At 38.9% G+C, this 13,923-nt stretch overlaps 1 protein-coding gene across 3 annotated transcripts in view; it reads right to left on the bottom strand.

Moving 5' to 3' along the window:
* The window catches only part of phf14 (PHD finger protein 14), a 90,501-nt gene that overhangs the window by 17,060 nt on the left and 59,518 nt on the right, over positions 1-13,923 (bottom strand). For 2 of the 3 annotated variants that reach the window (XM_042506373.2, XM_042506374.2), the window contains exon 18: positions 1,042-2,473. The exons of the other annotated variant lie outside the window; for it this stretch is intronic. In XM_042506373.2, the coding sequence (XP_042362307.1) occupies positions 2,399-2,473 (75 nt within the window). In that variant the 3' untranslated portion in view covers positions 1,042-2,398. Of the gene's footprint in view, positions 1-1,041; positions 2,474-13,923 lie in introns of those variants that run through there. 3 annotated transcript variants of the gene reach the window in all.

Below are 13,923 nucleotides of genomic sequence, written 5' to 3'. Positions count from 1 at the left end.
TGGCTGGTAAGCACCGCTCCTGTTCTGCGTATTATTCTCATCATCAGGAGCTGTTTAGTATGCTGCGGCTGTAAATGGAAGATTGGCGGGGCACTGGGTGGCAGAGGGGGCCACTCTGTCATTAATGTGCCCATCGCTGTTATCATACGCCTAATGACATCGCTCTCAGATGGCATGCTGGGAGCCCGACTGCGGGGAGCCCGGCTCAAACGTCTGCAGGCGTCGACGCCTCCCGTCATCAATTCCACATGTCTCTTCACCAAAATCTGAGACCTCCTGATAATGTCTTTCACGGTTCAGTAGTCTTACAGGGCTTCCCTCCTGCCTGGCCTTGAAATGGGCAAATTAATAGTTCCTTTGAAACAAATTGGAATTACACCCCTCGATGCCTTAATGTCAGAATGCGAGAGTGTTGACGTCCCGGGTCTGACTGCTGATGGAATATGAAGATCTGAGAAACACACTGGAGGGGAGGACAGTGTGAGGGGGTTGTAAAGATATGCAGGACCCCCCCCCTCACACACATCTTCCTCCCTCCCTGCTCAGCATGGACCTGTACAGTACTGTGTAATGTGTGTGAATGGAGGGTTGGAAGTGTTTAATCCTCAGCATTAAAAGGGAAACCCTTCGGCCCTGTGAAACACTGTGAGACTGATTAATCCCATGAGACATTATCCAGCACTGTCGGACTTTGTATCATCTCTTATACGGCTGTTTGCAGAGCAAACTGTTCAATCACATAGCATCTAAATCTATAATTTCCTCCTCTTTTGCATCCTGAACCATGTTTGAATGCTGTACTTTTTGTAGACATTTTAACCTTTAGGTCGCAGATGAGTATTATTTAACATCTCTCTTTTAAATATTTTTTTTAAAGAGCAGCAGCTAAGATGTCTTTACTTATAGTTCTTAGTATGTGGCAATCTAAAAAAATAAATCTGGATACTACATTTCCCACAATGCAAACTGATTGTCTTTCATTCGATGCTCTGTTGTGTCACTGTTAGCCAGACACCAAACAGACCAAGAACCACCTTGATCGGGAGTTTTCAAACATTTAATGTGCATCAGTGATAGAGTAGCAAAAAACGTTTGCAGTTCAGCTTTATTGGCACTTTAAGGGATAATTCCAGATTAACTGTGATGCTTTGGCCTGACAGCAGTCTCTAGTCAAATCTGATAATTTATTAGCTCTCTGATAACAGTCAGAAAATGTGATCATCACTTCAAATCAAATGTACATTACTCTTAATTTGGGGTAAAATCCACTGTATCAAATGTTATTTGATAGTGGATCTAAGGGAATTATGCTTTGAACACTTGCGTGCCTTCAATTAATTTTCAGTCACTAAACTTTGCCGACAAGTGAGTGATGATTCACAGAGAGCTGAGAAACCCGGTTTGGACCACAGACGACTAGCAGGTCAGAGAACCAGAAAAGAAAAGAGGAAGGAAAAAAAAAAAGAAAACTAATGCTACTTTACAAAGTTATGTAAATACAATCTCTGAGTAGACACATGTCCTAAACATGGAAAATGATTACAAATCCAATGACAAAACAAATAGCACTTAAAGATACTGTTACTCAAAAAAAAAAAGTTTCTTTGCAACACAAAAAAACAAAATAAGTAAGCAAGAAAATAAGTATATTTAAGATGGGGAAGCAAAAATATATGCAGGACTTTACTGGAATTGTACCTTTTATGAGTACATTGGACAAATGAAGACTAATTGAAATATAAAAATAAAATCCTCCAGTCAAATGTCGAGTGAAATGCATTCGAAAGCACTTCACTGCTGACGTCAGACCGGTGTGAGCATGCTCAGCAGGGAAGAGGAAGTGTTCTGTGGACTCGGAAAGAAAAGCTCACCCCCGCTCTGCTAGCTTCGTCTTGTAAACAGGACACTGAGGATACTCTGTGCGGACACACTGTTTTATGATCATTAGTGTATGAAAATAGATTGCATGGAAAGTGTTATAATACATCAGGTGGCTGGGGGTTAACAGTCAGACACATATCTCTGCTGCAGAAGAAGCATAGTGGTGTGAGTGTGTATGTGTGTGTGTGTGTGTACGTGTGTGTGCATGCTCCTGTGGCTGGATGCTTCGATGTACTGCTTCATGAAGATGTCCGAAATCTGAGAGATGTCTGTCCGTCTGTCCAGCCTCGTTCATAAAAAGTACAAACTCTACCCTTAAATCTAAAGATATCACCATTTAAATAATGTGTTTTCTAAAATACACCTCTGGATGCCAAACTATCTGATATGGAAGCTAACTGCTGGCTGTTTAGAAACTTTGGGAGGCCAGTAGAAAGTTGCGTGTGTTATAGTCTGAACAGAAATGCTAAGACTGAAGGTGAAGCCACGGAGCAGTGGTGTGTTTGTGTCCTCTGGTTCAGTTTGGAATCTCCTGCTCTGCTGATTCCTCTTTAACAGCTTCTTCTTCTGCCAGGTGCTCCTCCTCTTCCTCCTGGAAACAGAGGACACGTCATACAGTCACCTAAAACAGGTCAGCATTAGCAACAAACAGAAAGACAAACTAAACTGACTTTCACCACTTAACCACCAAAGTGAAATTCTTTTTTACATATCCTGCTGTCTGGATCATGTCTGTACTTCGGAGTGCTGTAATACTAAATATGGATGTAGTGTTGAACAGCCCATTATTCCCCAGTGCAACACCAATTTTGGACAAATTTCCTCACCTCAACATTTACATCCAGGGCCAAGAGTCAGTGCCAATGGAAGAAGTAGAAAGTCCTTTATGTGGCGACGCAAACGAAGGCAGGCGAGTGGATGGTCAAATAGCGCAACTGACCACAAACTTTGACTAACTTTAACATTATTGATATTTATAGATATTGTAGAAAGTGACAATTTTAAAATCATTGGCATAGAACATAAAAAACATGACAATTTAAGGTTCATTCAAGGGCTTTTTTGAATCGTCAAATTTTAAAGTTCTAACGTCCTAAAGTCCTGGAAACATCCTTAAATCTTAGAAATGTCCTAAGATCCTTGAAATGTGCAAAAATTGTAGAAATGTCATAAAATCCTGGAAACATCCTTAAATCCTGAAATGTCCTAAGATCCTTGAAATGTGCAAAAATTGTAGAAATGTCATAAAATCCTAGAAAAATCCTAAAATCCTAGAAATGTCCCCAAATCCTAGAAACATCCTGAACTGTAAACTGTTGTGCCTTCAAAGCATTAAATTAATTTAATTAAAGGCATATAATTAATTTCCACTACTATAGAATGACCTTTAATTGAATACTAAATTAATGAATAAATAAACAAATAAATAAATATGTACATACATAGATACATACATATTTGCATACATTCGTAAATATGGTATGACATAAATAAATATGGCTGTGAAATAAATCCTGAAATAAAATTGAAAATAAAATCAATAAATAAATCTACATACACTGATGAGTCAGTGTAGTTCAGTAAATAAATACATTTTTTTTGTTAAAAGTAAGTTTTTTTTTAAGGACTACTTTATTTATTTCAGGAGACTTTTTTTTTGGACTGATAAATATTTGGTGTAAAATATATATAGAAACTCTGAAAGAAAAGTTGGGCCCGAATTTGCTGTGGCAGTAGGTGGTAGAATGGGTGTTTTATCGTTTTAGCCAACACTTTAAACTGTACCGATGGAAAAAATAGTGTTTCTATCATAATTCTACTCTTTCTTGTTAAATCCTGGACAGAGTTACACAAGTAATAAAACATAAACTTTTTTTTAATATAAATTACCAAACAGCTCCCAAATGTACATGTGAAGTTTACTAGGAACAAAAAGAAAGTGACACACAGAGAGCAGGAGTCATAGTGGGCCAACCGAGGAGCCAGCTGATTTAGTAAAACAGACAAAGTGAAAGTGACAGTGGTGAGAGCTGCAGCGGTGATTAAACGACTCTGACAGACACAATTATCCCCCTCCAGAGGTTAATAAACACATCTACACACCAGAATGTGTGATCACAGGTTAGGACCTGCAGCCCACAACACCTCATAAATCCACATTCCTCCAGCGAGCTGTTCGGCTCGGACTCTGTCGATCATAAACCGTTTCTCCCCCACACGGATCCTTTGTGTGCTCGCATTAATGTATGATAATGTCTCTTAAATATTGTAAACTCTTCCTGATAGACTCACTGGGAAAGAATCTGGCCCATGCCTACAGAAAATTGTTGCCCCTCATGGCCAATAAGTGGGAAAGCAGTTTTTTTTAATACTACAGCGTGTCCCAGCTGTGCGCTTGCGAATTAAAAAACAGAATACATCTTTTAACAATTGATCATAGAGGGGAATTCAACTGGCAGAATCATTTTACATTACACTCCTGGGCAAAAAAACGACAAAGATATTCATATTTTACAAAAACAAGGATTTTCCCATTTTTCAAAGCTACTATTTCACAAACATTTTGTGACTGTTTAGGTTGTAATTTGGGAAAAATTATGTTGTAACTTTATAACAATAGCTCCAGGGCTCCGTGACGGTGTACTCGGCCAACCTGCTCTCATTCCGAACTCATTCAATACCGCTGATTTTGGCATATGATACCAAAAGGCACCTTTTGCATCTGCATGATACGCCCCTCGACAGCATCAGTTGAGAATGTGGCCAGTTGCATTGTTATATTGTTGTGTATTTCTTTGCAGGACTTCAGAGAATCTCCTGTTTTAATGCAGGTTAATTTAGCACTTTATCACTGTTTTAGGTGAGCTTATGTATTTCAAAGCAGAGCTTCACAAAACTCTTTAACAACTGCAGTTAAATAAAAGTAGTCAAGAAAAAAGAACATTTTTATCTAAGAATTAGTGGACCAGAACTAAGACCACACTAGTTTAAGGTGTGGACCTTGAACTATTGACTAAGGACCAGATGTGGCCCCCGTGGCTGGACCAGTTGGGAAACACAGCTCTATAACTGAGCAGTAAAGTAAAAAAAAAAAAAAAAAAACATGTTTATCCTTCAAGTAGTTTTCATACTTGAAATCTACAAGCACTTGGACAGAAATTGTCAAAATGATCAGATTATTCAAAATTTTAAAAATTATATTTTTTCTGTGTTTTGCTCTGGCCAGCAGTGGGGCTGGGGTCTGCAGCCACCAAATACTCTTCTTTTTTTTGACTGACTTTCACTGGATAGTCTTAACTGGTGAAATGAAGATACTTTGCAATATCTCATTCTGTAGTAAAAATACACGTTGGTGCCTATCATGTAGACCACCGTTTGATAATGAAATTTAAAGTGTCACGTATAATAAAGATAAGCTGAACTCAAGTATTTCCTGGATCTTAGTGTAAATAAATCAGCGTGCAGGATATGAGGGGGACTCTATTTGCAGTAGTTGTTAAGGCACATGTAGAAACAGTAAATTAAGGTTAGGGTTAATGCAAAAGGATGGCCCATATATTATCTCTTTACTAACAGGAACCTTGTCGGCGCCTCTGGAGGAGTCTTGATATGCGGTCTCACCCTAGAGAAAAATGTGCTACTTTTTCCTGAACTCTGGATACTTTCTGGTGCCGGTCCATAGGGCTGATATAAATCTAGCTGCTGGGTGACACCTCATGAACTCCGCCATCGTGTACACTCGTGCCATCCACCAAATCTCCCTGACAGGCCTGCCAATTTTCCAATTACCTGTGACGCCATCCGTTATCAGAGGGCCAGTCAGCTCTTAAATGGGAAACAAGAAGGGAGGAGGGGCTAGCGCATGCTAACTATCTCATAAAGCCAGAGATGTGCCTCCCTCCGATGATTTAGTGTGTGTCCCTGGGGAGCAGGGTGACACCAGTCCTCCTGGCCTCTCACAGGATTTCTCATTTGCTCTTTATCCTACCCACTCCAACCTCTCAGCCACCCATCACACCTGTCTCTGCCTGAGGGAGGGCAGACGGGTGCTTGCGCTCCACAGCTTCCCTGTTGCTGGTATTATCCTGCTGTCTGTGCGCCTGCAGAGCCGCCTCCTCCTCCTGTCTGGGTAGGAGGGCAGCGGTGGGGAGAGACGCGGCCCTATCCTCATCTGTTTTCATGTTTCTTTGAATTTCAGTGAGACGCTATGCTGGAAGAGATACTACAGCTGAAGATTGCCTTCCGTTAGGGCCCACTCCTCATTTATCTGCCCTTATAGTCAGGCTTATGGAGTGAGTCTACAGAAATTGCCTGTGCAGCATGCAATTTAAAGTGTCAGAGAGACGGAGAAGAAGAGCCGTTAGTCATATTTGAAATGCACACGTCACCTGGGGAGTCTCTTAAGAGTTGTTTGGAGAGGAGTGTAGCTCCTTTTAGAGAACACATACAGAGCAGTCAGTCATTATATGTGCCATAGCATTATTAATGTGTGCTGAAATATCTACACTGCAATTAAAAGGTGATCTAAAGCTTTTTGAGAATGGGATCCCTATTTAAGGCTGCATTTACTGACTTCATGACCACTTTGGGGCACCAGAATAAGCTGTAAACACAATATATTGTGATATATTATTGGACATGTTAGCAAACAGTTACCTATTTACTCATCCAATAGACACAGAGCAAAATTTATATTCATTTGGAGTCATTCTAGTGTCCACTTTCCAATATTCACTCTGATTTTAGCTGTTCCCGTCTCCTCCAGCTCCTGAGGAAAACTATCTGGCTTTTTAGCTGCTAAATGCTTCACTTCACTGTCTAGCTGCTTACTTTGTGTGTCTGCTATAATGTACAGTGGCTTTGTAAGATAAGTTTTTTGTAACTGCCTGCAGGTGGAAACAAAGTGATGTAATAGTGGTGAAACTAAACACTACAGTACATTCAGCATGCTGGAAAACCAAAACAATGAGCTAAAAACGAGCTCATAGGCTAATAGCCTCTGCAGAGTGAGATGAACTGCAGTGTTGGTGAGGATGAGCGCCTCTTTCACATTAAACTAAGCCATGTGACTGATTGTCAAAATAAAAATTTCAAGCAGTGCAGTTTTACACACTTGCCAACAAAAAGGAAGTATTCAGAATCTCACTGAAAACTCAGAATCTCACTTCACTTTTACACATTCTGCTATGTTGAATCCTAATGCTTAAATAATTCAAATCTATTTTTACCCTGTCAGTCAAAAATCTCTACCCCATAATTACAAAGTGCAAACAGAACCTAACTTTTTTTCTTTTAATGTCAATTGATAGTTAATTATCAATAGTCTTTTTTTTTTAAACTCTGACAATGACATGATAATCAATAATGTTATAATATAATTATTAGTAATGCAATAATTTGTTGTCTTTAACCGTGTATTATTGCACAAATTATAACATTTTATACTATATTCAGTATTTGTTAATAGTTAATAATTTTGTAAATGGTCCATAGACATTATTTGGAGGGCAATTATAATAGTGTCCACTACTGATTATAATATGCTGTGAAATGTTAATACTGTGAAGTGCATTTATAAACATTACTATTTTGTAATGGCCACCCAGTTGGTTTTTACAGTTAAGTATTTTAAGTTTATTAACTGTGAATTTAACATTTATTATTGATGGCTATAATTGATACAAAAAAAATGTTCCTGAATTTTCTATGTATAAATATTAATAAACTGCATGTCTAATCCAGATGTATTTTGTCTGCATTCATAGGAGATGTGGTACAATATTTGATTTTTTACACACTGTCAGTAGGTATTTACAACAAAGATAATGCTGACAGAGCCTGTGCTAAATGACATCATTATATCAAAATGCAACGATAAACCATCTCTTCTGTAGTTCCTGAATTAAAGTGAGCCTGTGCTTTTCATTTATATCTGTATGTGTATTTATTTGGGGGTTTTCTTTAAATTCTATTGTTTTTCTTTTATATATGTATATTTTCTTTTCACTTAATGCATCTATACATTGTTCAGAGATGCTTTCACTGACTGAAACATTTTCAGTGAGGACTTTGGATAAATAATATGAATAATACTAATACTAATACTTATAATAGTGATGATAATGATAAAACAATTGGCTGTTCAGTGTTTTACTATTCCTTGTTATTTGTATACATCTTTGACACAAAGATTCTTTTTTAAAAATTTTTGAATACTACAGTAAACATGTAATCAATAATAATGCATCTTATTCATCACTTTAATGGTGAACAAAATATCCACCATTAATAACATACATCCATATTAATTATTCTAGACCTGATATCATCTGTGTGTAGAAGATGTGAACGAGGAGACTTGAAGCAGCATTATTCTGTCTCTTCCTGTTCTCTCACTCTGGACTACAGAGGCTGAGGTAAGAAGCTGTGTTTTGCATCAGTGGCCCCTGCTAGAGACGTTTGCTTTTGTGAAGAGCGAAGAGGCAGACACTCCCCCTCCGCTGGGCCTGCAGGAGCTGATGGGCTCTGGCATTGTGGGATATCTCCATCAATTCCCTCTGGGGGGAACGAGGAGAGAGGAGAGGAGAGCAGGTTTGTTTTCACTGTGAACTTCACATAGGCTGACGGGCCCTCTGGCACTAACATATACATATATGATAATGAAATGCCACATTTTTCTTTCGAGTTGAGGTCGCGTTTAAAAGGGCAGGAGCGGAGCATCGTCTCTGTCATGTGATGCAGAGAGAGGAGGAGGACGGCTCAGACTTAGCCCTGGGTCGCAACAAAAAACAGTCCAGCGCTTAGACTGCTCAGCCTAACACCCTACTGCTTGCACCATTAATTGCACCCCCCTGAGCACGCAAGCGTGCGCACACACACACACACACACACAAACAGATCTGCAAGCCATACACCAATCAACCTCATAAACTTGGATTAAATTTATGCTGTAAAGGAATCATAATATACAACGCAGCATGTACTTTAATAAGCTTTGCCTCCCTTTATCAAGCTTATGCAGTCCTCAAAAGAATTAGCAGTTAATTAGTGTGACTGATTTTCTTATCATGTTTTCTGCTTTCACTGTATTTATTTATGAGTGTGTCTTACACTGCACAATGTCTGTATGCAGAAGAGGCTCCGCTTTATAGTGTCCTCTCACCTTTGATGGATTCACTGCCCTCGCAGTTAGATAAATGTTCAGCTACACAGATAACAGCACAGTCATGCATATTTTTGTGCAAAGCTTCAAGCATAAAGGGAAAGCCTTCGTTAAATTAGAGTCTGTGTAAACAAGCATACACCGGTTTGAATAATGAAACCAGATGTGAATTGAGAGTCAGTAGTGTTGCACAATTTAAATTAAACCCTAATTTATAAAAAAAAAAAAAAAAATCAGTTTAAAACCCAGACGTTTAAGTTTACTCAGAATTTAGCTGTATTTACTTAATATTGTGAATTTGTTGAATTGTTGAAACCTAAAAAATAACACATTAAATTACTCTCTGTCAAAGTGTTTGCAACTTCAGTAAATCATGACTTAACTCGATCATCAAAATGAGGATTTTGCCACTGATGAGGTTTGGAGACCTGCAGCTTCTGTTTTGTTAACATGTTTGAAAAACAGTTGTTCAACTTCAAAAAATTAGGTAAATTTAACTGAATTTAAAATTAACAATTGTATTTACTTACATTTTTCAAGGCAATCGGTTTCTTGGATTTTTCTTTTGTTTCAGTAAAATCATCTTGCCATATTTTATAGCGTATGTAGCCTCTTCCCAGCACTACAGAAGACTTTTAGTTGTGCATATCTCTCATTTTTCTCTAATAAAACAAACATTAATTATATTAATAAAATCCACTAAAGACAATACCACGTTTGATAGAAGCACATTCTGTAGTGTGTGTGTACAGCTCCATGTATCTGCGTGACTGCCTCTATGTGCGCTGGCATCTTGTTGCCATTCAAGAGATGACACAATTGCAGCGGGTCATAAACAGCGGCTTCATTAGCCTGTTCAGGCAGTGCGTTACGCGCTACATTTAACCACCTCTGCCCCCAGCGCCTCTCCTGCACCTCTGCTCCTCAGCACTCACAAACCAGTCACCAGAGAGCACAATTAAATTTCATGACTGCGCATATTTGCAATTCCCATTTCATTTATTACAAAGGGCATTCTATAATGTCCCGTTTTTTCTTTTTCCATGAGAAACGTATTTCCATTTTAGTGAGGCATGACTGATACCGTGGTGAAGTTACCAGGCGACGCCTAATTTAATCAGAGGTAAAATTCACAAGCAGGTTTTTCTTTTTATCGCCTCGTCAGATAACTACAGATGCCTCCTGGAAGAGGATATACGGTTGGGAAAAAGAGGAGCTGCGTTCGCTCTGTTTTCAATTTGAAGCATTTAGAATAAAGCGGAGAATCATAAATGGGTCTGAGTGCTCGGGCACTGTGGGAAAAGTGGTTTTGTATCTGGGCTTTATCTCTGAACAAGGCTGTGAACACACAACATGTCAAAGAGAAAATGTCTTGTAAAATGAAAACAAAGAGGATGAGGCTTGTGACTAAGTGGTGAATGTGTTTTACATGGCATAATGAGATCTACAATGAAAATTTGATGCGGGTTCCCCAAAACATTCACTACAAGCACACAATTATAAATGACGAGGCCTGGTTTATGCAAACCACCACAGAGGTAAAACACTACAGATTCCTTGTACGGAGCCATATGTGACGTACTCCCTAAGTTTCACCACACCGACTATAGAAGTATACATAAAAAATCCATCATGAAATATTCATTTAATTAATTGGGGCTTTCTCAGTCTGCATTCTTGTCCATACTTGTGAAACATAAATTAACACAGCACTGGTATTATATTCATTTCTAAAAATTAAGTTAACTGTTGTGTCTACATTCTAGTTAGCGTATGGCTCACACAAATGATAAACTACAATTCATTTGGTCAGTTTGATGGTGGAAGATGTAGTTTTCAACTTTCACAAGTGTAACAAAGATGACACTCTTAACACTGTTCTCCGTGATCACGCGGCAGGGTTGCTGTCATTCGCTGCTCCATCCAGCAGCATTTGCTGTATTTCCATGTTGCATTTAACTACAAACAATGTAAAATATTCTGTTCATTCATTTGTTTTGTTTTTCTACATGTATTTGTCAATTAATTAATGTTTATCGAGGAGTGATCTATAATAAGAGATTTTTTTTTGAAAACGAGCCTGCACGACACTGAAAGTAGATTTAATCCTGTTGTTGATTGTTACAGGTCCTGCACTTAAAATGTGTGTTTTTTTCCAAAATAAATTATGTAAACATGCTTTTTCAAAATTAAAGAATATGGATTTAAATAGTTAGCAATGGCAAATGATAATGATTCCAAGGCAACCTACTCAAACATATTCAATCATTATGAAGTGTACTTACAATAGGCTCCCAAACATTTTTGAGCATTTGTGTTGTAGCATGTACGCTACCTTGTAGCAACAAAGAGTACTTGATGAAACTTCTGTTGTCTGCATTATGTGCTCTTTCCAAGCCAGCCTCTGTGCTTGACCAATAATCATTTGTAAAGAAAACAAAAATGGTCTCGCTGGAATGAATGTATTTAAAAAAGAAAAGTATATTTCAAGTCTCATGTCTATTAGTGCTAGTCTCATGCTCATTGGATCTTTTTATGTCAGCCCTCAACATAAGTATAGGCCAAAAAAAAATCTCAAGGTACCCAACTGCTATGTGCTCACAGAAAGAAATGTTAAACTAAAGTTTATTTTGTTTATTTATTGGAGGATATGGCATGCTTTCTGCCTACGCAGCAGGAGCCAGGGACATGTGGGAATGTTATCTTAACGAAGGCCGATAAAAAGTGTCTGCTAGACTGTTTATGACCATAAAATACAGAGGGGGTCCGAAAAGTGGCCTCATGTACGCTCTCCGCTAAGAGGGTTATTAGAATGAGCCAGGTCCAGAGAAATGGACTGCTGGGGCCGCTGGGGACCCCGGCAGCAATCACACACTCCTGTTTACTCCACAAATTGGCCCCTGAGAGGGGCATGGGCGTCTGTAGCGCCTAGTTAAAGTGATTGAGGTGACTCCTAACCATTGATTTTCTCTTTGTCTTTGGCGTCCCGCCTGGCCACCCTTGACCATGTCCCATGCTCCCTGCAGGCTAGTTTAGCTGCCCCTGCTTGCCTTTAAATCACATTAAACTGCGGTTAAACTTTGGCCATGTCTAAAAGACAACCTTCATTGATGAGGTTATCATGCTGTAAGCACCTCATACGCTTGAGTAAAAGCCTCGACTGTTGGGCTTATTGATCGCGCAGTCCTCGCGGCATTTAGATTCTACTTGAATACAGATAAGAGAATGTAGAGAACAACAAATTCAAATCACAGGCGGGGATTTATCTCCACTCCATAAATGCACCAATGATACTGATTAAACCAATCAGAGTGCTAATGAAAAATGCCTCATTGGGAAAATAAAAACAGGCTAAAGGTTAGATTTTTCCACTAAAATAGACACCCACTGGACGAGGAGTTGGTAAAAAAAAATCGTTCCCTCTGCTCTCTCTAAATACCATAACATCTGATGAGTAATGATGCCTATTTTTTCTTCCAATTTACCCAATATAGTACAGGCAGCCAAGTGTGACACTTCATTAAGTTAATTAGGCTAACTTAATTACAGTCTTTCACAGGTCAAGTGATGAAGCTTCTGATTGATGGCCCAGCGTGTAAAGGTAATCTTCCTCTGAATTGGGGATGACATCAAACGAACACTGCCGCAAACCATCAGAAATTACTAGTGCTTAAGGTACGTTTGCTTCATAAACACCTCATAGGAAAACAAACACATAACTGTCATATATACATAAACAGGGCTGAATAGTCTGAGGTCATGAAAGAACTTCAAACTGTTTGCTGAGTAGGCGTAGACCTATGGCTGCGTAGGAAGTGAGGAAAATGAAACTTTTACGGACAGTAATTTCAACAGTTGAAATCCTTTTGATGACAACAAGTCTTGAGTGCAGTTTAAGTACTGCATCCCACACAAGTTCACAGTTGAGTACTTTAAACACTGCCTGAGCAACTTTAAGAGCTTTTGGCATTTCAAACCTTTTATCCAAATCTTCTGGTCTGATTCACCGTGGAGCCCAGCATGCCAGGCAGCGCTGCAAGGGTGTAAATAAAGTCTTAAACAAGCACCCCTTGGCACGGTAACAGGCTTGAATTAAAGGCCATCCGTATATTACGGCAACACTGTCGCTTTACTACTGAAATCAATTCAGCGAGTGGCCTGGGGCGACAGCGGGAGGGATGTGGCCTTGGTCGGAGCGAGGTTTATCTAAGCCGAGCAGGCCGACAGAAACACAGCGTTTATAATGAACTCAAGCCTGTCTAATAAAGCCTTTTATTGCTCCTTTGCACAACAGAAACATGCCTGCAATGGCACCGACGGTCAGCTCCTGCATTTTCCTGCAACACTGTAAACCAGCAGCTCCTCTGTAATTACTACCGCTCTACAAACATCTCAACAAAACAAGCAAATCACAGGGACAAATCATCATCAAATAGATACTTTGTCATTAATCAGGACGTCACAGACGGAATTTAAGACAACATGAGACAAACAGACATTAACAAAATCACTTGTGTGAAGGGCTGTTTCCTACAATGTGTCTAAGATACATCTGAATCACAGACCAAACCTTTTATATATACATTTCAAATTCAACCTCTATTCAAAAATAATTTTAGCTTGCTGGCATACATGGCGGGAGAGATGAAACATGGAAGGAAAATAAAGAAATGTACATGATGGTCAACAAAACACTGTCACGCATCAGTTCATATTACGCTTTGTTACGTTGTCAGCAACAGAAAAAAAAATCCATTAGATAACATCATGTAGAAGGTTATCTACGGATGATTACTGCAACATTTTTTTTATACACAACAAAATTCCATGACTTTTCCAAGCCTGGAAAAAGTGATTGTGAAATACAGTGACTTTTCCAG

The sequence above is a fragment of the Plectropomus leopardus genome, chromosome 17, assembly GCF_026936395.1.
Source record: "Plectropomus leopardus strain MGB_pleo_1.0 chromosome 17, ASM2693639v1, whole genome shotgun sequence".
Classification (NCBI taxonomy): Eukaryota; Metazoa; Chordata; class Actinopteri; order Perciformes; family Serranidae; genus Plectropomus; species Plectropomus leopardus.
The sequence above is the reverse complement of the archived record's forward strand: the minus strand, read 5'-3'. Positions and strand labels throughout refer to the sequence as shown.